Consider the following 22,052-nt stretch of genomic DNA (forward strand, 5'->3'; position numbering starts at 1 on the left):
ACTCAAATCTCTGCTCATGCACGCCCTCGCTCAAAATCCCTCAATGATTCTCCATAACTTCATACAGCTGAAGTCCACACTGTTCAGTGTTTTCAGGGTGGCCCTCTAAGGTCTGGTCCCCCTCTGGCTCTCCAACCTCACACTCCCTGTCTCATAGGCACACTGCAGATTCTGCATGCCTCTATATTTCCTGTTTTCACAGATGTCAAAATGCTATACTTCCTACTCTTCCAAATCCCACTAACTCATTCAAATTTTCCCTGACTTAATCCCTTGAAAGTGAAGTAAAGCTATCATTTACTGGTGACCCACTATGTTGAAATCTCTGATAGGTCCAGCAGAGGACAGATACAAGTATGAATAAAGACCCAAGCTTGTCAGAAGGAATTTACAGTCATGTAAGGAAGAGAAGACACATGTAACTGTAATTTAACAGATTATCATAAATGTTATTAAAGATAGATAAGCAAAATTACAGTGGACTTCTATATTCATGGAACAACAGATCACTTCTGACTGGGGATAAGTGATAAAGAAATGGCATTTAAACTGATAGCCAGCTGAACCCTGGCTTCAATAGGCAGAGATGCTAAGGTTTTCACAAGTAATGGAAATGGCTTGAGAAAAGACACTGGAAATCTGTACTAATAAATGCTCGTATTATTCATTTGGCAATTCATCATGTACCCTTTGGAAGAGCTGTTTAGATCATCTTTTTGTTTAGCCAACACTGCATATATTTATATACTAGGGCCTAGTCCAATGGGACAAATGAGATATAAACTTACAAAATGAGGGAAGTAATAGTACCTATGTTGCATCATTACAGTGACAAGTGAAATAAAATGTATGTGAAAGTGGCTGTTACTGAACTGGTGCTTAAAAAACAACAGGTTTGCTTTATTTTTGGTTCATACCCTCTCTGTGATAAGCAGTTCTAAGACTGCTCCAGAGATTCCTGACTCATGGGGTACATACTCTACAAAATCCCCACCATTGAGTGTAAGTAGAATGTGTAAATATGATGGCTGTTGACTAGGTTGCGTCATAGGGCAAAGGGGAAAGGATTTTGCAGACATAAGGTTCCCAACCAGTCTGACTTTTAATTAATCAAAGTGAGACTAGCGAGGTGGGCCTAACCTAATCAGGCAAATGCTTCAAAGAGGCTTGGGCCTTCCCTTACAGTAGATTCTCCTGTTGTTGGCTCTGAAGAAGCAAGCCACGAGGAGTCCTAGAGCTGCAAGAAAATTAATTCAGCCAACAATCACTTGAGCTTTGAAGAGAACCACAAGCCTCAGCCTTACATTTCAGTTTCCTAACTGAAACTCTGGACTGCAGCCTTGTGAGGCCCTGGGCAAAGCCATGCCTAGACTCCTGATCCATGGAAAATGTGAGATAATAAATGTGTATTGTTTTAAGATGCTAAATGTTTTGGTAACTTGTTATGGAGCGACTAATAACTAATACACTATTTCCCTCCTCTTTCTCTTAAATACCTTCCCTTATCAAATATATTTTTAATCACTTTGTTGAAACAGATCATTTAAAATGCAAGAATAAAACAATATTATAAAATCCTTTTCTCCAACCCTCTCCTCCTCTTTCTCTCTCTCTCACACACAAATTTTATAAAGTATTTGACTTTTTATAAATTTTATAAATTTATAATTTAATTATATAATTATTTATCATTATAATTTATAAAATAAAATTTATAAAAATATAAAATTTATAAATTTTATTTTATAAATAAAGTATCTGACACAGTATCTAATATGCCAAGATTGTTTTATTGGAACATATTTTGCTCATCTACAAGAAGGATATAGTAATAGTGCAGATCTGTGAGGGAAGATATGAGGGTTAAATTAATTAATATAAGCAGGCTATTTAAATCCTTGAGACTGGAAGGGTGGTGTAAGAAACAAGACCTGACTTCCAACAAGATCTCCAGGCAATGTATGTGCACATTCAAAGTTTGAGCAGCACTTCTGCAGCTGTTTTGCTTGCCACACATAAGTGCTATATAATCATTACATTTTCCTAAAAAACTAACTTCTTTTCTACATGCCCTATCTTCTTCTCATTTGAATATTAAAAAGTTTCATCTGCAAACTGGTTTCTGTAGTAAAAGCTCTTTGTCATCGCCTTTTCTCTAATCAGACTATGAATTAAGAAATTAGGAGAAAATAAACCTCTGATTGAGTTTGAGACTATTTTGCTCTTAAGTTATAATGAGTTAGGAGCTGTGTTAGACAGCTAACAGTCACTTAAATCATGGGGAAATTTTTTTTAGATAGCATTTTAATCAATCCCAATATAAAAACTGTAAATTATACTGGACATAAAAAGTACAACCAGGAGAGAAGCTTATCTAATATTACTGTGGCTCTGGTCTTCTACAATTACTTGGGCATATGTCTTAAAGGAAATCACATTGTATTTGTCATCTTTTGCCTTCACATAATTTATTATCCATGTTATAAGTAACTAAATACAAGTTTCAGGGTAACAAACAGAAAGCCAGTTTGAAATACAGATGAAACAATATGAGGGCACTTCAAGTTTCAAAAGCAGGAGCAATTCAGAATATGCAGGAGTGCCTAAAGGTGATAATGTAATTTTCAAATAATCCCGGTGATGTTGCATTAACTGACGGACTTACCTTTCTGCTAAGATACCTATGCATTCAAATTAATATCCTTAAACCACTTCATTTTTTAAACAACATTTGAAAAAATGCAAAGATATCTTAATTAATTTTACTTTAGATCTTTCGCAGGAAATTAAGAGCAGTTTTAGTCCTTTTAAATCTGTATCCCTTTTTAGTTAAATTACAGGTTAAGGTAAGACAATTTAGAGTGACTTGAACTTCCACTTTTGCTTTGACAGGCAAATTGTTGAAAATAATTAAATAAAAGAATACTCCAATTCCCCCCAGCAGGAAAACATTCCTATGCCACCTCCAGCTCTAACTTTTGATGTCTGCGTTGACAGAAATGTCAATTACAGAACTAATAATAAAGTGTATTGAAAATGTATGAAATGCCCGATCTATTAAAAAAAGAAAAAAAAGTATTACTTCTTACTCTGTGATTTTTGTAAAATCTGTGATTTTTTCAAAAGGTGATGGCTAACAGAATTTCAAAAGATGAGGTGACATCTGAAAAATCATTACGAACAAAAGCAAGAAATTTTTAGAAAAACAGAAATCTGATGACTTGTTCTTCTTTAGACCATATACATAAGGAAGAGAAACTGAAAATTTTTTTGTTTTTCATATTTTCAAATGCAATCCCAAAATGTTACATCTGTTTTTCTAATATTTCTCAATATTCAATCATTTTGAGGCATTATAAAAGGAGAAACATTCATTTGTTATATCTATTATATTGTACCCATATATTTAGTTTTTAATTATTTGTTTATTCATTTATTATTATCCCTCCTATTTCCTGAGCAGGCAAGATCTCAATGAGAAGGTGGCAACTGAAGAAAAATTAGAATGAGAGGAGGGAGGGAACCATGCGGCAACCTAAGAACAAGGGTCCCAGCCAGCGGCCACAGCGAGCGCTCCAGCCCTAGGCAAGCGTACACCTGGTGTGAATAGCAAAAGGACAAGTGTGGCATTTGTGAGGGAGGCAGTGTCAAGGAATAAGGTCAGAAAGGTAAAAATCGAGAGCAAGACTGCATTCAGCCTTGTCGATCTTGGTAAAAAGAATGTTTGGCTGAGTGAAATGAGAAGCCAACAGAGGACTTTAAGGGGAGAAGAAAAGTAATCTTATAAATTTCTAAAGAATATGTATGGCCGGTGCGTGTGAACACGAGCTAGGGTGGTAGGGCCAAGGGTGAAAGGCGAGAAACCAGTTAGGGGCAAAGGCAATAATCCAGCATAGGCAATGATCCAGTCAGAGAGAGGTCAGATTCTGGATTCTGAGATTTGGAGCCTGGGAGCTGCCACCTGCTGACAAGGGAAGACTAAAGGCTTGATCCTGGGAGAACCAGTCTTCAGCTATTTATTCCACTTGGAACACAGTTGCTCTCTGCTGAATAGAGAAGAAAAGCAAAACCATTTTGGAGATGGAACTCTGGAAACAGGACTCAGGTCCAGCATGGATATGTGACTAGTTAGGGCTCTCTCTGGTCTCTCCTGAGTGTGTGCATAGCCTCACAACCAGACGCAGTCTTCTAGACCACCAGTGACATGTACGATCTTATGAAAGCCCACCTATTCCTAAAATCTTGTTCAAATTCTGGCCAACCTATGGCTTTCCCCAACCAGAATTATGATCTCACGCTATTAACAACATTGGCCTTCCCATCTTTTTGCCACAGAAATCACTACTGTTTCCAAGAACATTCCAGAAATACAGGTTTCTATGTTTGCTCCAAATCAAGTAAACCCCTTCCAGCAGCTAAGGCAAAGCTACTGATTTTCCTTCTTTCCCCTTTTTTTTAAAAATTCTTTCCTCTTTTATTGACGTATAGTTGACACACAATATTACATTAGTCTCAGGGGTACAAGACAGTGACGACAACTTTATATGCTACGCTGTGCTCCCTACAAGCACAGCTCCCGTCTGTCACCACACACTGCTCTCACTAGACCACTGACTATATTCCCTGTGCTATATGTAACTTTCATCCCTATGACTTATTTATTCCACAACTGGAAGCTGATATCTCCTACTTCCCTTCACCCATTTTGCCCATCTCCCAGACTCCCTCCCCTCTGGCCACCCAAATTCATTCACTGTGTTTATGGATCTGTTTTGGCAAAAGCTCCTAGTTTTCACAGCTTGCCCCACCCTTGTAAAACTGTCATGACAATAAGCCAATGGTGGGAATGAGCAGAAGGGGGCAGCCTTGGGGACTAAAATACGGACTGTTCTTTTCCGAGTTCAGTAGTTTTTCTTGAATAGATGTTTCTCCATTTTTTATAATTTGTCACTTTCCCAAGTCCTGAACTGGCTGGTTTTTGACAATTTTATCGACTTTTATCATTGCTTTTTGATAAGTGGAATCACCAAGCTCCTTACTCAGCTCTTGTACGCTGAATACTTTTTAAATGTAAAGTCGCCTGAGCAACCGACTAAAAAAAAGTCATAGAAAATATTTTGAAACATCTCTAAGTATAGAAACTGCCAGTACACTAAAATTACTATTTTCTTTTAACTGTTAACATGCATTCCTGTTGTAGAGCTTACCCAGGTGGACTTAAGTGGAAAAAGCCTCCAAGCAGAGTAAACAGCACTTGCAAAGACACAGAAGCATGTAGGGAGCCTGGACTGCTACACATTCAGTGGCTAATTCCTCCCTATTTAAGCTCTCCCTTTCCAGCTACAGATGAGCTCAAAGTTCTTACCCCTCTCTGGCCTAATTAACCCAGTGTTTTTAATACAATCTCTTTCCTCTTCTCATCAACTTTCTTGAAAGTTTAAGAACATTGTTCTCCTTCTCCAAATCCACTACAATAAGGCTTTATTTCCCAACATCAGTAAAATCACCATCATGGAGACTTCTAAAATTTACCAAATCCAATTAACAGTTTTTGGTCCTTTCATATTGAACCTCCCTGTTCCATGTGGCAATGCTGCACATCACCCCCACCTTACAAATCTCCACTCCTCAGGCTGTTACTACTACTTAGTCTGTTATTCGTCCTCTCAAAATGTTCTGATCATTTTTCTGCAAATCCATTAGCTGGGCTTTCTCTTCCTACATCTATCCCTCAAGTGTCAGTGATCACTTAAATTCTACTTTTAACTTGCACCTCCCACATTTTCTCCCAAGGAAATTTTAGCCATTCTCATTACCTCATTCTAATGTCTCTCCAACCTTTATCTCTAGCTATTAAACTTCTCTCACAATTAAAGACTATTTCTAATAACTGAAAAATAGTCCCACTTTAATGTCCAGTAAGTTCAAACTCATCAGTGTCTGAAACAGAATAAATCTTACCCTTACCCTGTAATCCATTCTTTCTCCTCTTGTCTCATTTGTTCAACCAAAGTCATCCAACAACCTACACTAGAAACCTAGATGTGACCTTTAATTCTTTTTCTTCCCTTCCCTTCTGCTGCTCATGACATACAATTAATTTACAAACCTCTTGATTTTCCCTCCAGAATATTCTCAAATGTATCTCTTCTACCTCTGTTCCTCACATTTTGAAGTAGCCATTTGGACACAACTGTGTCAAAGGAAATCTACCAAAATGGTTACAACAAAAATGAAGCTTGATGTCATTTTTTTTTATGGCTAAAATCCCACCATATATACATACTACCTCTTTGTTATCTATTCATCTATCAATGGGCACTTGGGCTGCTTCCATACCTTAGGTTTTGTAAATAATGCTGCAATGAACATAGGGGTGCATGTATCAATTCAAATTAGTGCTTTTGTTTTCTTTAGGTAAATGCCCCATAATGGAATTACTGTATCATATGGTAGTTCTATTTTTAATTTTGTGAGGAACCTCCACACTGTTTTCCACAGTGGCTGCACAAGTTTGCATTCCCACCAACAGTGCACAAGCATTCCCTTTTCTCCACATCCTCGCCAACACTTGTTATTTCTCATGTGTTTGACTCTAGCCATTCTCATGGGTGTAAGGCAGTACCTCACTGTGGTTTTGATTTACATTTCCCTGAGGACTTGCAACAACCTGATGGACCTAGAGGCATAAATGCTAAGTGAAATAAGTCAAACAGAAAAAGATATATACCATATGATTTCATTTATATGTGGAATCTAAAAAACAAATGAACAAAGAAAAAAGAGGCAAAGGGAAAAAAAGAATCTTAAATAGAGAGAACAGGGACACCTGGGTGGCTCAGTCAGTTAAGCGTATGACTTCGGCTCAGGTCATGATCTCGGCAACCTGGGATTAACAGCCCCCCACCCCCACCCCGACGCTCTGCCTTCAGGAGGGAGTCAGCTTCTCCCTTTCCCTCTGCCCCTCCCTCTGCTTATGCTCTCTCTCTCTCTCTCTCTCTCTCAAATAAATAAGTAAAATCTTTTAAAAAGAGAGAGGACATACTGGTAGTTGCCAGATGGGAGAAAATGGGAAGATGGGTAAAAGAAAGAAAGGGGATTAAGAGGTACAAACTTCCAGTTACAAAATAAGTAAGTCATGAAGATGAAAAGTACGGCATATGGAATATAGTCAGTAAGACGGCAATAATGTTGTCTGGAGGCAGATGGTGACTACACTTATCATGCTGTACAATGGAAATGTTTAGAATTGTTGGATCATTACATTGCACGCCCAACACTAATATAACATTGTATGTTAATTATACTTCAATAAAAGTAAAAATGAAGCTTGTGCCTAATTCAATAAGACTAAAAAAATGGCCTTTCCAATGCTCAGATACATGATCTTAAGATCCTGGCAGTGACTGTTTCTGAATATTTTGCTAATTAGTAACAAGCTAAACCTGGGATCATTTGGTTTGCCATTTACTTCTCAACGTATCCATTTTCTAGTAATGTTGCTTTCCATAAGTAAGCAGCTCTTCCCTTCAAGTGCATCTGCACAACTTTCAAATCTTCTCACCCCTGAAGTAATTACCACTAAACCAAAACATACCCTTCTAAGCCTTGAATAACATCAAGTAATATGTCAGACAAAATGCATGGAAAATAAATTAAAGCTGGACTTGTCTGTCTGAAAGACTTCTGTTGAAGAGAATATTTTGGCTTCCAAAAGGTTTTAAAGAAGGATGTTTGCTTCTGGCCAACATAATTGAAATATTCTATATCTAGAGGTCTTTTTCATTTCATTGTTTTTATTAGAGGTCTTTTTTTTTTTTTTAAAGATTTTATTTGTTTATTTGACAGACAGAGATTACAAGTAGACAGAGAGGCAGGCAGAGAGAGAGAGAGGGAAGCAGGCTCCCTGCTGAGCAGAGAGCCCGATGCGGGACTCGATCCCAGGACCCTGGGATCATGACCTGAGCCGAAGGCAGCAGCTTAACCCACTGAGCCACCCAGGCGCCCTTATTAGAGGTCTTTTTAATGCACTAGTTGATCTGTATGCTGAAATCACTCTCCAAAAGTGCTTTCACACAACAAATGCTATTTGGACAATAGAGTCTCATGTTATATTTTCATATTATGTTACATTATAGTCTTCCATCCAAGGCATAGGATATTAGATCTAGAATAGGATCTGAAATATGTAAGATCTAAAATATCTTGTCTATAATATTAAAAATACTACCTTTTATGCAATTGAGAGTGGAGTTACAATTCACGGTTTAAAGAAGAATATCTTGATTTTGTAGGTCATGAAAATTCACTGGCTTTAGAGTGAGACTAACATAGGTTTGGATTCTGTATATATATTTTTTCAAATATTTATTTGTTTCTCAGGGGAAATATTTTATTTATTGATTTGTTTGTTTATTTCTCAAGCAGGGGAAGCAGAAGGCAGAGGGAGAGGCAGGCTCCCTGCTGAGCAAGGAGCCCAATGCAGGACCCAGTGCAGAGGCTTAACCAACTGATTCACCTAGGTGTCCCAGATTCTATATATTTTATTAGCCCTCTGACCCCAAATGATTTACCTAAAACTTTTAAGTCTATTTATTCATATGTTATATAAAGATGATAATACTTATTTCTTAGGGCTAATATGAGTAAAATATAAAACTAGATTTATTAAATATCTAATACACTATATGCCACATATCAGATACCTAATCCATGTTAGTTAACCTTCTTTTAAGTTAATGGATAGAAGTAAGGAATTTTTATTTACTAAATTATATTATGTATTATATAATGTATAATATAAACTATTCCTGTTGAGTAGCAGCTCTCATTCTATTATTTTTGTTCTCTCCCAATTCTAGTTCCATGTATTTTTCATTTCTTTTCTTTTCTTTTTTTTTTTTTTTTTAAAGATTTTATTTATTTGACAGACAGAGATCACAAGTAGGCAGAGAGGCAGGCAGAGAGAGAGGAGGAAGCACGCCCCTTGCTGAGCAGAGAGCCCGATGTGGGGCTCGATCCCAGGACTCTGAGATCATGACCTGAGCCGAAGGCAGCGGCTTAACCCACTGAGCCACCCAGGCGCCCCTCTTTTTTTTTTTTTTTTTTAAACTTATTTGACAGACAGAGATCACAAGTAGGCAGAGAGGCAGGCAGAGAGAGGAAGGGAAGCAGGCTTCCTGCTGAGCAGAGAGCCCAATGCGGGGCTCAATCCCAGGACCCTGGGATCATGACCTGAGCTGAAAGCAGAGGCTTTAACCCACTGAGCCACCCAGGCGCCCTGTATATTTCATTTAAGACCGGCATTTTTGTAAAACATTACCTGAAATCTTGTGCTCAAATTACTTTCTGGTAGATAACTTGAAACACCTGCTTTTTCTTCCTGTGCATATAGCTCAATTATATTCCCAAACCAGTGCTGTGGTTCTTATTTACCAGAAAAGAATGTGTTTCTAGGTCTGGCCTAAAATTCTCCTGCTTGTAATCTCTAATCTTTTCCTCTTTGTGTTGGCTGGGAAAGAGATGACCACAACAGTGTTCCTGGGAGAGTCTCGTATAGAAGATAGTGGAGTCACGCAATGGAAGGGCTGAACTCTGTAATCAAGAGAATACTATGAAAGTGATATTGCGAGGGCACCTGGGTGGCTCAGTGGGTTAAGGCCTCTGCCTTCGACTCAGGTCATGATCCTGGGGTCCTGGAATCGAGCCCCACATCAGGCTCTCTGCTCAGCAGGGAGCCTGCTTCCTCCTCTCTCTCTGCCTGCCTCTCCACCTACCTACTTGTGATCTCTGCCTGTCAAACAAATTAAAAAAATTAAAAAAAAAAAAAAAAAGAGAGAGAAAGTGATACTGTATGACTCCAAAGCTAGGACATAAAAGGCACTACAGATTCTACCTTGGTCTCCTGGATGGCTATCTGAAGGAAGTTAGCCATTATCTCACAATGACACCCAAGCAGCCCCTGTGGGAAGGCCCATGTGAGAGAAAGCAAAGTTGCTTGCCAACCATCAGCATCATTTTGGTAATTATGTGAATGGGACCCTTTCAGGCCCAACGAGGGACATCTTTAGATGATTATATCCCCAGACAACACCTGACAATTCATAAGAAACTCTTAGCCAGAACTGCCCACAAAAACCATTGCCTAATTCCTGATCTTCAGAAGCCATAAGATATAATAACAGGTTTGGAGTTTTAAGCCCCAAAACAAACAAAACAAAACAAAAAAACAAAAACAACAACAAAAAGTCTCTAAGCTCTACCTCCAACTAAACATAAAAATTTAAGTGGATCATAGACAAATCATTAATGAAAAAACCTGACAAATTAGACTTTATAAAACTCAAACTTTTACTCTCCGAAAGACATTGTTCAAAAAATGAAAAGGCAAACTATACAGTGGGACAAAATATTTGCAAAATATATCAATAAAGGACTTTTACATATTCGTATATACACAGAGATAAAATATGAAAATTCAAACAGAAAACAACCCAATTTAAAAATGGGCAACAGGGGGTGCCTGGGTGGCTCAGTGGGTTAAAGCCTCTGCCTTTGGCCCAGGTCATGATCCCAGGGTCCTGGGACCGAGCCCCACATTGGGCTCTCTGCTCAGCAGGGAGCCTGCTTCCTCCTCTCTCTGACTGCCTCTCTGCCTGTCTGTAATTTCTGTAATCTCTGTCTGTCAAATAAATAAATAAAATCCTTTAAAAAAAATAAAAATGGGCAACAGAGGGGCACCTGGGTGGCTCAGTGGGTTAAGCCTCTGCCTTTGGATCAGGTCATGATCTCAGAGTCCTAGGATCAAGCCCCACATCAGGCTCTCTGCTGAATGGGGAGTCTGCTTCCCCCTCTCTCTCTCTGCCTATTTGTGATCTCTGTCAAATAAATAAAAATAAAATCTTAAAAAAAAAAAAAAAAAGGGCAACAGATCAGAATGGACTGTTGACCAAAAAGATAGACAAATGGCAAATACCATATGAAAAGCTGAACAACATGGTAAGTCATTAGGGAAATTCAAATTAATGTCACAAGATACCACTATACACCCACTAGAATAGCTACTGTCAATTTAAAAATTGGCAGTTGCCAAATTGTTAAATGAAATGGAGCAAGTAACTCATATGTTGCTGATAAAGAGGGAAAATGGTAAAATTACTTTGAAAAATAGATTATATTTTTTTATAAAAAAGTTATTCATAAAAAATAAATTTTTAGGGTCGCCTGGGTGACTCAGTGGGTTAAAGCCTCTGCCTTCAGCTCAGGTTCTGATCTCAGGGTCCTGGGATCGAGTCCTGCATCGGGCTCTTTACTCAGCGGGGAGCCTGCTTCCCCCTCTCTCTCTCTCTCTCTGCCTACTTGTGATCTCTGTCAAATAAATAAATAAAATCTTTTAAATAAATAAATAAATTTTTAGATGAAGTTAAACTACCCCTATCATAAGACCTAGACAATCCACTCCTAGGTGATTTACCCAGGAAAAATGAGAGCAGATATTCACCCAAGACTTGTACTCAAATATCCATAGCAGCAAAGAGCCAACAGCTAGAAACACCTTAAAAGTCCATTAACTGGTGAGGAGATAAACTGTGGCATATCTTTACGATAAATTACTACTCAGCAACAAAAAGGAACCAACTATTGACACAACATAGATAAATCTCAAAAGATTTGCTATGTGAGAGATGCTATATACAAAAGACTATATACTATAGGATTCCTTTTATATGAATTGTAGAAAAGGCAAAAGATGGTGACAGAAAACAGATCAGTGGTTGCCCGAGACTATAGGTGAGAAGAAACAGTGATTCTTGTGAAGGGGCATGAGGGAAATTTTAGGGGGGAAGAAGTAATGGAAATATTTTATATTATGACGCTGGTGGTGGTTATACAGATGTATCCACTTAATGAACTATTTAATTTAATAGTTTAATTTAATTTAATGAACTATACAATTAAAATGGGTACATCCAGGGCACCTGGCTGGCTCAGTCAGTAGGGCGTGAGACTCTTAATCTTGAGGATCCTAGTATGAGCCCCACACTGGGTGCAGAGATTATTTAAAAATAAAATCTTTATGGGGCTCCTGGGTGGCTCAGTGGGTTAAATCCTCTGCCTTTGGCTCAGGTCATGATCCCAGGGGCCTGGGATCCAGGCCCACATCAAGCCCCACATCAGGCTCTCTGCTCAGCAGGGAGCCTGCTTCCCCTCCTCTCTCTCTTCCTGACTCTCTGCCTACTTGTGATCTCTGTCTGTCAAATAAATAAATAAAATCTTTAAAAATAAATAAATAAATAAATAAATAAAATCTTTATAAATAGGTAAGTAAGTAAGTAAATAAAATTGATACATTCCATTGTATGTAAATTATACCTTCACAAAGTTTTTTTTTTTAATTACACACTTAGAACAATGTCTAGCATGTAATAAACACTCAATAAATACAAGCCAAAAAATAACCAGTATCTGTATGGCAAACCAAATAAAGGAATGGTTTCATAGAGAGAGAATTCTAAGATCCTTTCAAAGATGATATAAACTCAGAAACTTTTAATAAACCCTATCCTATAAGCAGATCATTTAAGGGCTTAAGTAAAGATCTGCCAGTTAGTTCTAGTTCCTAATAAAAAGAATACTAAGCACAGAGCCAAATGAAGTGTGACCCTTGTGAGGCCAGTAAGCATCTCTCAGTAGCATCCACGTAGTAAACAGAGCACACACCATGCTATCTCAAAAAACTGAGTGGTAAAATGATAAAGCAACAACAAAAAACAAGTCAAAACTAAATAACATCAAATGAGTAGTGGGACATGACCTATAACTGAAATTCTAAAGACATGTGAGAAAAGTTGAAACTTCTCATTAAACACTTAAAAAATATTTGAAATTAAACAGAAAGCAAAACAGCAAATTTAAACAGATGCATAAATGGCACTGGGAACTATGCAACCAAGGAAGCAATGGACCGAAATCTCTTCTGCATCTAGCAGAATCTAGAGCAGCGGAGGTGGGGAGACTAGGAATAATCATCATTCTCCTCCCGCACCCTTCACACACACAAGCGCACACGCACACACACATACACACAGCGTTGAGGGTTATAAGTACAGCAGCTATGTAAAGAAAGAGAACTGAGTGTCACTTCTTACCCTCATCTGCTTCATCCTCCTGCGGTGACATTGGACCCCCTCCACTAGTGGGAGTGACTGGTTCCTCCTTTTCAGACTGTCGCTGTAGACTTACTACCTCATATATTGCATCTCCAGCATTGGTGTGCCCTTTTCCCTCAGACTGAGAAAGACATAAACATGTGATCCAATATTAGAAATGTGAAGGAAATGCTAAAAGATAGTATTTCAAGGTTCATTAAAAACAGATGAAATTAAGAGTAGCATGTCATGTTTGATCTCCTGTATGTCTTAAGAAAATTTTTAAAGTGTGTTGTTCTTTGCATGATATTCTAAATGCATTATTCTTCTTATATTATTTTAACCAATGAAACCTACTAAACATTGTGGGAAAAAATTTCTTTTTATCAAAAGAACTTGAACCACCACATTTTCTAGGGTACATATATAAGTAATGCTAGATTTCCAGGACTGACTACACCTTGCATTGAGATAAAAAGATAGCAGCTACATCCATTAAGTAATTCATGGAAGTAGACAGCTCTTACTTTATAAATGGTTTACATTCTATGGCCCTTTCCTAAGGAGGAAAAATTAAGGCAACTGTCAATTAAATTAGCACAGCCTACAAAGCCCTAGATAACCTGGTCCCTGCCTCTCTTTCCAGTCTCAATACACACCCACAGCATGTTACTATATTCCAACCACTCTGGCATTGTTTCAGTTCCAAGAACCTTTAAATTCTTTTCCACCTCAAGACCCTGGGAGATCCTTTGCTCTCTGCCAATAGAACCTTTCTAACTCCCATCACTCTTAGCTCTTTATTGCTAATGTCACTCATACAAACTATCTTTTTAAATTAACATAACAATGTATTGTTTGTTTCAGGCGTACAGGTCTCTAACAAACTATTCCAACTAAGTTCCTCATGTTTTTGATACTTTTCATTCCCTGTCCTTCCCCTTCACGGCACTACCACAATGTAATTACACATTTGTTATTATATTTATTTGTTTAATGACAGTCTTACCACAAGACAGAGGCATCATAACAGCAAGAACTTTGCTGATTTTTCAATCAGAAATAATATAGTATCTGAGACATAGTAGGTACTCAACAAATATCAGTAGAATGAATGGCTAAACTAATACTACAACATATGAACTTTGGAATCAAACTGACATGGATCTGAATTCAAATTTTACTACTAATAAGATATGAAGTTTTGGGCAAATTACTTAATTTTGCTGAGTCACAGTATCTATATCAACTCTGGACATTTATCAAAGTATCTGAAACAAAATTTTAATAATAATAACACTTGTTATTATCATCATTATTTCAATGTTTATAGCACACTGGGCTCTAAAAAACACAAAACAAGAATAATATATGCATATATGGAGATAAAATTACCTCTAATATCTACCTGTACTATATGTAATCCATTTAAATTATAAAAATATAGCTACTAGGGGTGCCTGGGTGGCTCAGTGGGTTAAAGCCTCTGCCTTTGGCTCAGGTCATGATCCCAGGGTCCTGGGATCGAGCCCCACATTGGGCTCTCTGCTCAGCAGGAAGTCTGCTTCCTCCTCTCTCTCTCTCTCTCTGCCTGCTTCTCTGCCTGCTTGTGATCTCTGTCTGTCAAATAAATAAATAAAATCTTTAAAAAATATATATCTAGCTACTAATTATTCACTGTTTTCAAGAATTAATTCTGAATCCCAAATCGAATCTCAGGTGTACCTTCAAATCAATTAGCAAATAATAAAAGTTAAAAATTGTCCATTAAAAGAGAGAAGACAGCCATGAAAAGTTATCAGGTTTAAACCAACCAAATTTTAATTGTATTTCTACTCTACTCAAGACACAGAGACCTCAATCCCTACAGCAACCACTAAAATTATCATAAGGCAATAGAGTAAAAATGAAATACTAAATGTTCAAATAATTCAAAAGTTGGCAGGAAATGAGAAACAAAAACAGAAAACAATAAAATGACAGACCTAAATTCAAACTTGTAAATAATTATATTAAACATAAATGACCTAAACATACCAATTAAAAGACAGATTATATTAAAAACAAGACACAACTACATTGTCTAAAAAATAAAAACTTTAAATAATATAAGTAAGTTAAAGTAAAATGAGGGAAGAAGCTATACCATGAAAACACTAATCAAAAGAAAACTGAAGAGACTATACACTAATATAGTCTAAAGGGACATATCAGTATAAGAGAAAGTAGACTACCACACAAGAAAAAAACCACTAGGAACAAAGGTCATTTAACAATGTTAAAAGAATCAAGTCAATGAGAACACAAAAGTAAATATATATATATTTACCTAACAACTAAACAGTATAAAGACTTGATGGAAACGAAAGGAGATAAACAAACCCACATTTATATAACTGGAGATTTCACATTCCTCTCACAATAATCACTAACAAAGTATACACAAATACATCGAGGTTATCGAAGAACTGAACACCAATTACAGGATCTAGTATTTATAGATCACTACACAACACAAAGGCAGATTACACACCCTATTCAAATGCACATGGAACTTTCTCCAAGACAAACTATTTCCTGGGTTATAACATGATCTTTAAGTTTTAAAAATTGAATTGTAAAAAATAAGCTTAGTGAGCATAATACAATTAAACTAGAATCAATAAGAGAAATACATCTCAAAAATTTCCAAATACTGAAAAATAAAGCAATACAATTCCTAATAATCCATAGGTTAAAATGAAAGAGAAAGGTTCAGTTTCAAAATACTTTGAACTCAGCAAAAATAAAAATAAAACAAATCAAAATTAGTAATACATCTAAACAGTATAGATTTAGAGCTATAAGTGCTTATATTACAAAAGAAACACCCCCAAATCAGTAATCTAACTTTCTACTTGTTTTGAAGCACAAATTAAAAAACACTTAAGGTAGTTCTTTTTTTTTAAGATTTTATTTATTTATTTGAGAGAGTGACAAAGAAAGAGAGCATGAAGTGTGGGGAAGGGTAGAGGAAGAGGGAAAAGCAGACTCCCTGCTGACCAGGGAGCCTGACTTGGGACTCAATCCCAGCATCCTGGGATCATGACCTCAGCCAAAGGCAAATGCTCAATCAGCTGAGCCACCCAGGCACCCCCCAAAATGTAGTTCTTAGCAAAGATCAATAAAATGATAAATCTCTAAAATAAACTGACCAAGCAAAAAAGAAAGAAGGTACAAATTACTCATTAACAGGAAAAAAGTGTATACACTTGTACAGACCCCATGATGTCAAAAGGAATAATGCAAACAGCTCTATCCATATTAATTGGACAGCTTAGATAAAACGGACCAATGCTCTGAAAGCTAAAGAATGCCCACACTTACCCAAGAAGAAATACATGACCTGTATTAAAGAAACTGAATCTGTAAGTTAAAACCTTTCTGAAATGAAAACTTCAGAACCATATAGTTTCAACGACAAATTTGTCGTTGAATATTTAATATTCAATATTTAAATATTTACTCAATATTTAAAGAAATAACACCAATGCCCCAATATCCCTCATAAAAACAGATAAAAATCCTCAATCAAATATGAGCAAATAAAATCCAGCAACATACCTTACAGGTATAGATATATATCAAAACCAGGGAAGTTTATCTGGGAAATGCAACAATAGTTCAACATTGAAAAAAATCAACATAATTCAACATAGTCACAGACTAAACAAGAAAAACCACATCATCAACAGATATAGAAAGGCATTTGAGAAAATTCAGCATTCATTCATTCATGTTAAAGACTTTCAGTAAACTAGGAATACAAAAGAGTTTTCTTAACCTGATAAACACTATCCATAAACCTACAACTAACATCACACTTAATGGTAAAAAATTAATTGCTTTTCTCCAAAGAGTGAGAACACAGAAAAGACATAGACACTTCCTATTCCCACTCAATATCATAGAGAAGTCCTAACTAGTGCAATAAAGCAAGAAAAAGAAAGAAAAGGCACTCATTGGAAAGGAAGAAGTAAAACAGTTATTATTTACAAACAATGTAAATCCTTGGCAGGAGTCAATGAACTTTTTCTATAAAAAGCTAGATGGGAAATATCTTAAGCTTTGCAAGCCATATGGTCTCAATCACAACTACTCAACTTTGTTGTTGTGGATAAGTGTACAACACTGGTAAAATACTTCATCTGCACTTAGTTTACTATGGAAGCAAAGTTTTCTCTATTACTATAAATCTCATGTAGACCTAAACATTATATTCACCAATTTAGTTTCAAAATGAGATTTTTTTTTTATAAAAAACACTTTTTATTTCTAATATTCACTTATTTTTAGGTAACTAAAAATCAATCTGTGTGTAAAACAAAAATTGTCTGGTTCATGTTAGAATTAACTAGAGCACTTTGAAACATGTAAATACATGAAAGGGGCTCCATAAATGTGGTTGAGTAAACATCACGAAGATTCTTCACACTTATACAAATAAACTCTAGTTGTCTAAAATGGTATACTATCATCAAATACAAAGAACGATAATCCTCATATCTCTATTCAGAATCTTTAGGATGGGGTCTGAAAATCTGGGTTTTTTAAAGAGCCAAAAGTGATTCTGATGAAAGTTAAATTGTGAACCACTGCCTATAAGAACTCTTGTTTTAATAAAAATGTCTATGTTTTTAAAAATCACAAATCATGTAACCATCAGAAGGTCTCACTAAGCTGCAAATACATATGATAACACGGGGAAAATACATTTGCAAACAGCTTCTATTTAACTTCACACAAGTGAAGGTAAAGAAAGCTGATCCTACACAGAACTGTTAAATTAGGAAAACATCTGCCTTACACAGCTTTTTAGTTTCCCACAATTATATAAGGACTGCCCTAACCTTGTTAATTTTCATCTTTCTGCAATTAGAAGTTATTCCTATTCAGTTACTCTTACTTTTCTCCAGTTTTATTGAGCTGTAACTGCAATACAACACTGTGTAAGTTTAAGATGTACAATATAATAATTTGATACATTATATATATTGTGAAATAATTTCTACAATGTTTAGTTACTATCCATCACCTCATATAGGTGATTCTTGGTTATACTAACTGATTATACCTTGACTTAAATAGGCTTGAATCAACATGTATCTCCAAAATGTAATTTTCCTTTTGTGCTTTTAAACTGTGTTAAAGAAAAAAAAAAAATCACAGGCCCGTAATAGTGTCACTTAAACCACGTCTCCAAACCCATACTTAATACATAATCTAACTGCAGTTTCAACAATCCCCAGAAATGTAGCCCTAGTTGGTTATTCAGAAATTTTTCAATCCATAACAGAGTCTGCCACCTGGTCCTCTCTACCCCACAAAGACAGACAGGGTAATCTGCATGATAAGACACATGCTTTCCCCCTAGACAGTGGCCTTGAGTGAACAACCCTTTTCTCTTACTAATACCTTTCTTGCCCCCATCATCCTATAAAAAATCTTCCACTCCAAGTAACTCTTTGGAGCATCCTATTTGTTACATGGGGTGCTGCCCAATTCATGAGTTGTTTAACAAAGCAAGTTAGATCTTCAAATTTGCTTGCTTGAATTTTATTATTTAACACATTTGGTGGCAGTGGTAGGACCTGAAGCAAACTTCTTACAACATTCAGGCAAAATGAGAAACAATGCAAAACTCTTTGAGTTCCTCGTCTTTGTCATTTCAGAGGGCTGTAGGTAAGCAGCTCTCAGTGTGAGAGATGCCTTTTTGTCTGCACTCAAGCTCCTGATATGAGTGGCTTTCCTTTATAGGTAGGTCAGCTTGAGGTGGCAGATTTTCCCAGAGCCCAACCCAAGCTGAGCTGGCAGTTCTGCTGAGAGCCCAGTCGAGATGGCAATTTCACCCAGAGTCCAACTGAGCTGGTGGAACGGTCTGCCCAGAACCATGCCCTCAATCCTTTGGACAATTCCCAGGGCAGAAAACCTCATCAAGGTTCTACAAGAATTGTCAGTTGTGTGCAGAGAGCCTTCTTGTGGCCAAGACACAGCACTGCTAATATTTTAGGGCACATGTTTGTTCGTCTTGTTTTGTGTAAATAAAGGCTACTGATAGTAGGGATCTTAAAAGGCAGAAAGCCACAAAAACTGGTGGGGTACAGGTCAAGCATTTAACAAATGTTAGAGCGCATACCACCTCAAGAAGACTCCTGTGGTTGATCAGCTAGTCAAGCATCCTTGCTTATTTTATGTCTAAGAACTATAGTCCTAGAAGTTGTAGGCATCTAGCAAAATAAAAAAAAATTCTATTAAAAATAATCCAGAATTTACAGTGGCCATTATGGGAAATGTTCAAATTAGACAAACTTGCTTATTTAAAAAGTATGGTTGAAAGTAAGGGTTCCCAAATTAAACAGAATGGGAGGCTTATTTTAATGGATATTAAGGAGTTTCCAAAAGGCTTCAAGATTCCAAATTAGTTTCATTGAAAGATTCATTACAAAAGGCTGATAAGGGAGCCTGGGTGGCTCAATTGGTTAAGCAACTGCCTTCAGCTCAGGTCATGATCCTGGAGTACGGGATGGAGTCCCACATTGGGTCCCCTGCTCAGTGGGGAGTCTGCTTCTCCCTCTCACTCTCTCTCTCTGTGCTTTCTATCTCTGGCTCTCAAATAAATAAATAAAATCTTTTTTTAAAAAATTACCTCCTGAGCCTAGTCAAGAGGGGAAAATAACAATTCACATTATCCCATCATTTTCAAAACCAGACCATTGGTTATAAATAATTTCACTCTTAGGGGGGGCCAGGGTGGCTCAGTCAGTTAAGTGTCTCCCTTCAGCTTGGGTCATGATTCCTGCTCAGCAGGGAAGCTTGCTTCTCCCTCTCCCACTCCCTCTGCTTGTGTTCCCCTCTCCAGCTATGTCTGTCTCTGCCAGATAAACAAACTAAAAATCATTTTAAAAAATAAATAAATAATAATTTCACTCTTAGGAATAAGTATTTCTTTCTTGCCCATCTCACTTTGTAAAGGCCTATTTAGCCAGAGTGGCCCCACCTCGGTTGAACAGCCATTTTGTTGTTTATGCAGTAAAACTTAAATTGATCCTGTCTACCGACCCCCCTCCACACAGGGAAACTTATTTAAAAGCAAGTCCAGAAAACCAGAACCAGGTAACAGAGCCCAGATACAAGGGTGGATCAGGTCAGATAGAGATAAAAGCCCGAATGCAGGGATGAGTTGGGACAGGTGGAGACATCCAATCAGTAAAGCGAGCATACTGTCTCCCTAGCTACCAAGAAGTGTGGGCCCCGCCTTTTGGGGGCCAATTCTCACCAAGGTGATAGGCTAGTGCAAATGTCTACTATGGTATGGGGGAATTGTAGTTCAATTGGCCACCCGTGTGTGACCTAGCATGACTGTGCAGCTTTCTCTGTGTATTGCAATCTCATTGGCCACCTGTGTGTGGCCAGGCTCAACCACATGGCCTTTGCTCTATAAAAGTTAGTCTGTGAGGCAGGGAGGGGTCGTCCTTTCCGTAAGGGGCGGCCCTGACCGGTCTGTTTGACAGTCGGTTTGATTCTTGAGGCTTGGCACCAAACAAAGCTTTGCTTGACGTTTGCTTTTTATCAGTCTCGCTCCTTTGACCATGGACCCAACATTGGGGACCCAACAACTTTACATCCCAATAACACAGCTTGGACTTTTTGCCTGCCTGGTACCTGCAGGTGGTTGTTTCTTTGGCTATTTGGGGGAATGACTATCTCTTGTAAAAATAGTATATTTTATGTCCTATTTGAGGATTTCTCTTGTATCCATGAGGTTGTTTAACACTTCCAGAAATCTTTTTTGTTCGTCCCAGCCAAAACCTGAAAGATATTTTTAAAAGATTTACTAACTATAATCAGAAATTTGGACAAACTAGAAAGCTGTTATCTAGGGCTGGTAGAAATTTTTTTAGGCCTTCTCCCATAAGCTAAAGGGAGAAAAGGCATTCTCATGAATAGATGGGTCTGTTAGGCCTGTGATATCATTTAGGCAGCAATGAAATTCAGTGAGAAATTAGAAACAGCTGTGCTTAATTTACAAAACTAGCCTTTAGCGGACCAGAGGTGCAGTTCCAAAAACAATTCAAAGACCATCAATCCTTTTCATCAATCCCAAAACATCCCCTATTTATCTCAAAAGGCTTATAAATATTGTAAAAATTCTGACCTTAAAGAAATAAAAGTCTTCTAGAAAATGGTTACATCTTTTTCCTGTGCATTTAAAATGAAAATGTTTGATGTCCTACCCAGTCTTCTCTGAGAACTCTTTATCTAGCCAATCTCTTTAAAATGCAAATTGCAGGGAGGTAATCCTTACCAAGGGAAAATAAGAAGGAAAGGCCATTTAAAACTTGACTTGCCAAGGACAAATATAAATCTTAAGTAGCTTCTCCACAAATATTAAAAGAAAGCTTTAGCCATCTATACCAATAACCTTAACCATCTACCGGAGAACCTCAAATCCAAATTTTATAACTAAAAGTTTATACTTAATGTCATCGAGCCCTCTTACTCCACCATAGGCCCAAACAGTTAAAACCAGAAACAGACAAGACTACTCAACAACTCAAGCTGTAACCAAAACCCACTGTATTTATTTCTTACTACACTTTTAGGTGGCACTGACAAAAAACATTTTGCAATGACTGGAACATTCCAACCACAAGAACAGAAAAGCCCTGATAGCAACCAAATGTCTAGAAGACCACACCCCACATGTCCCCTTGCCTGCCCAGGATCTTGAGCTGCATACATACAGACCCCCATCCATGATCACACACTCTCTGCCTGCTCTTTTGCCAGGCACCCCCCACCCCCATCCTCTTCCTATGAACTTCTATGTGTCCATCTTGTCAGTGGAGAGGTTGGTTATTAAGG

General features: G+C 37.3%; 1 protein-coding gene across 9 annotated transcripts in view; it reads right to left on the reverse strand.

Moving 5' to 3' along the window:
- The window catches only part of RABGAP1L (RAB GTPase activating protein 1 like), a 776,623-nt gene that overhangs the window by 597,317 nt on the left and 157,254 nt on the right, over positions 1-22,052 (reverse strand). For all 9 annotated transcript variants that reach the window (XM_059146060.1, XM_059146061.1, XM_059146062.1 and 6 more), the window contains exon 11: positions 13,149-13,290. In XM_059146060.1, the coding sequence (XP_059002043.1) occupies positions 13,149-13,290 (142 nt within the window). The remainder of the gene's footprint in view (positions 1-13,148; positions 13,291-22,052) is intronic.

Source organism: Mustela lutreola, chromosome 14 (assembly GCF_030435805.1).
Source record: "Mustela lutreola isolate mMusLut2 chromosome 14, mMusLut2.pri, whole genome shotgun sequence".
Classification (NCBI taxonomy): Eukaryota; Metazoa; Chordata; class Mammalia; order Carnivora; family Mustelidae; genus Mustela; species Mustela lutreola.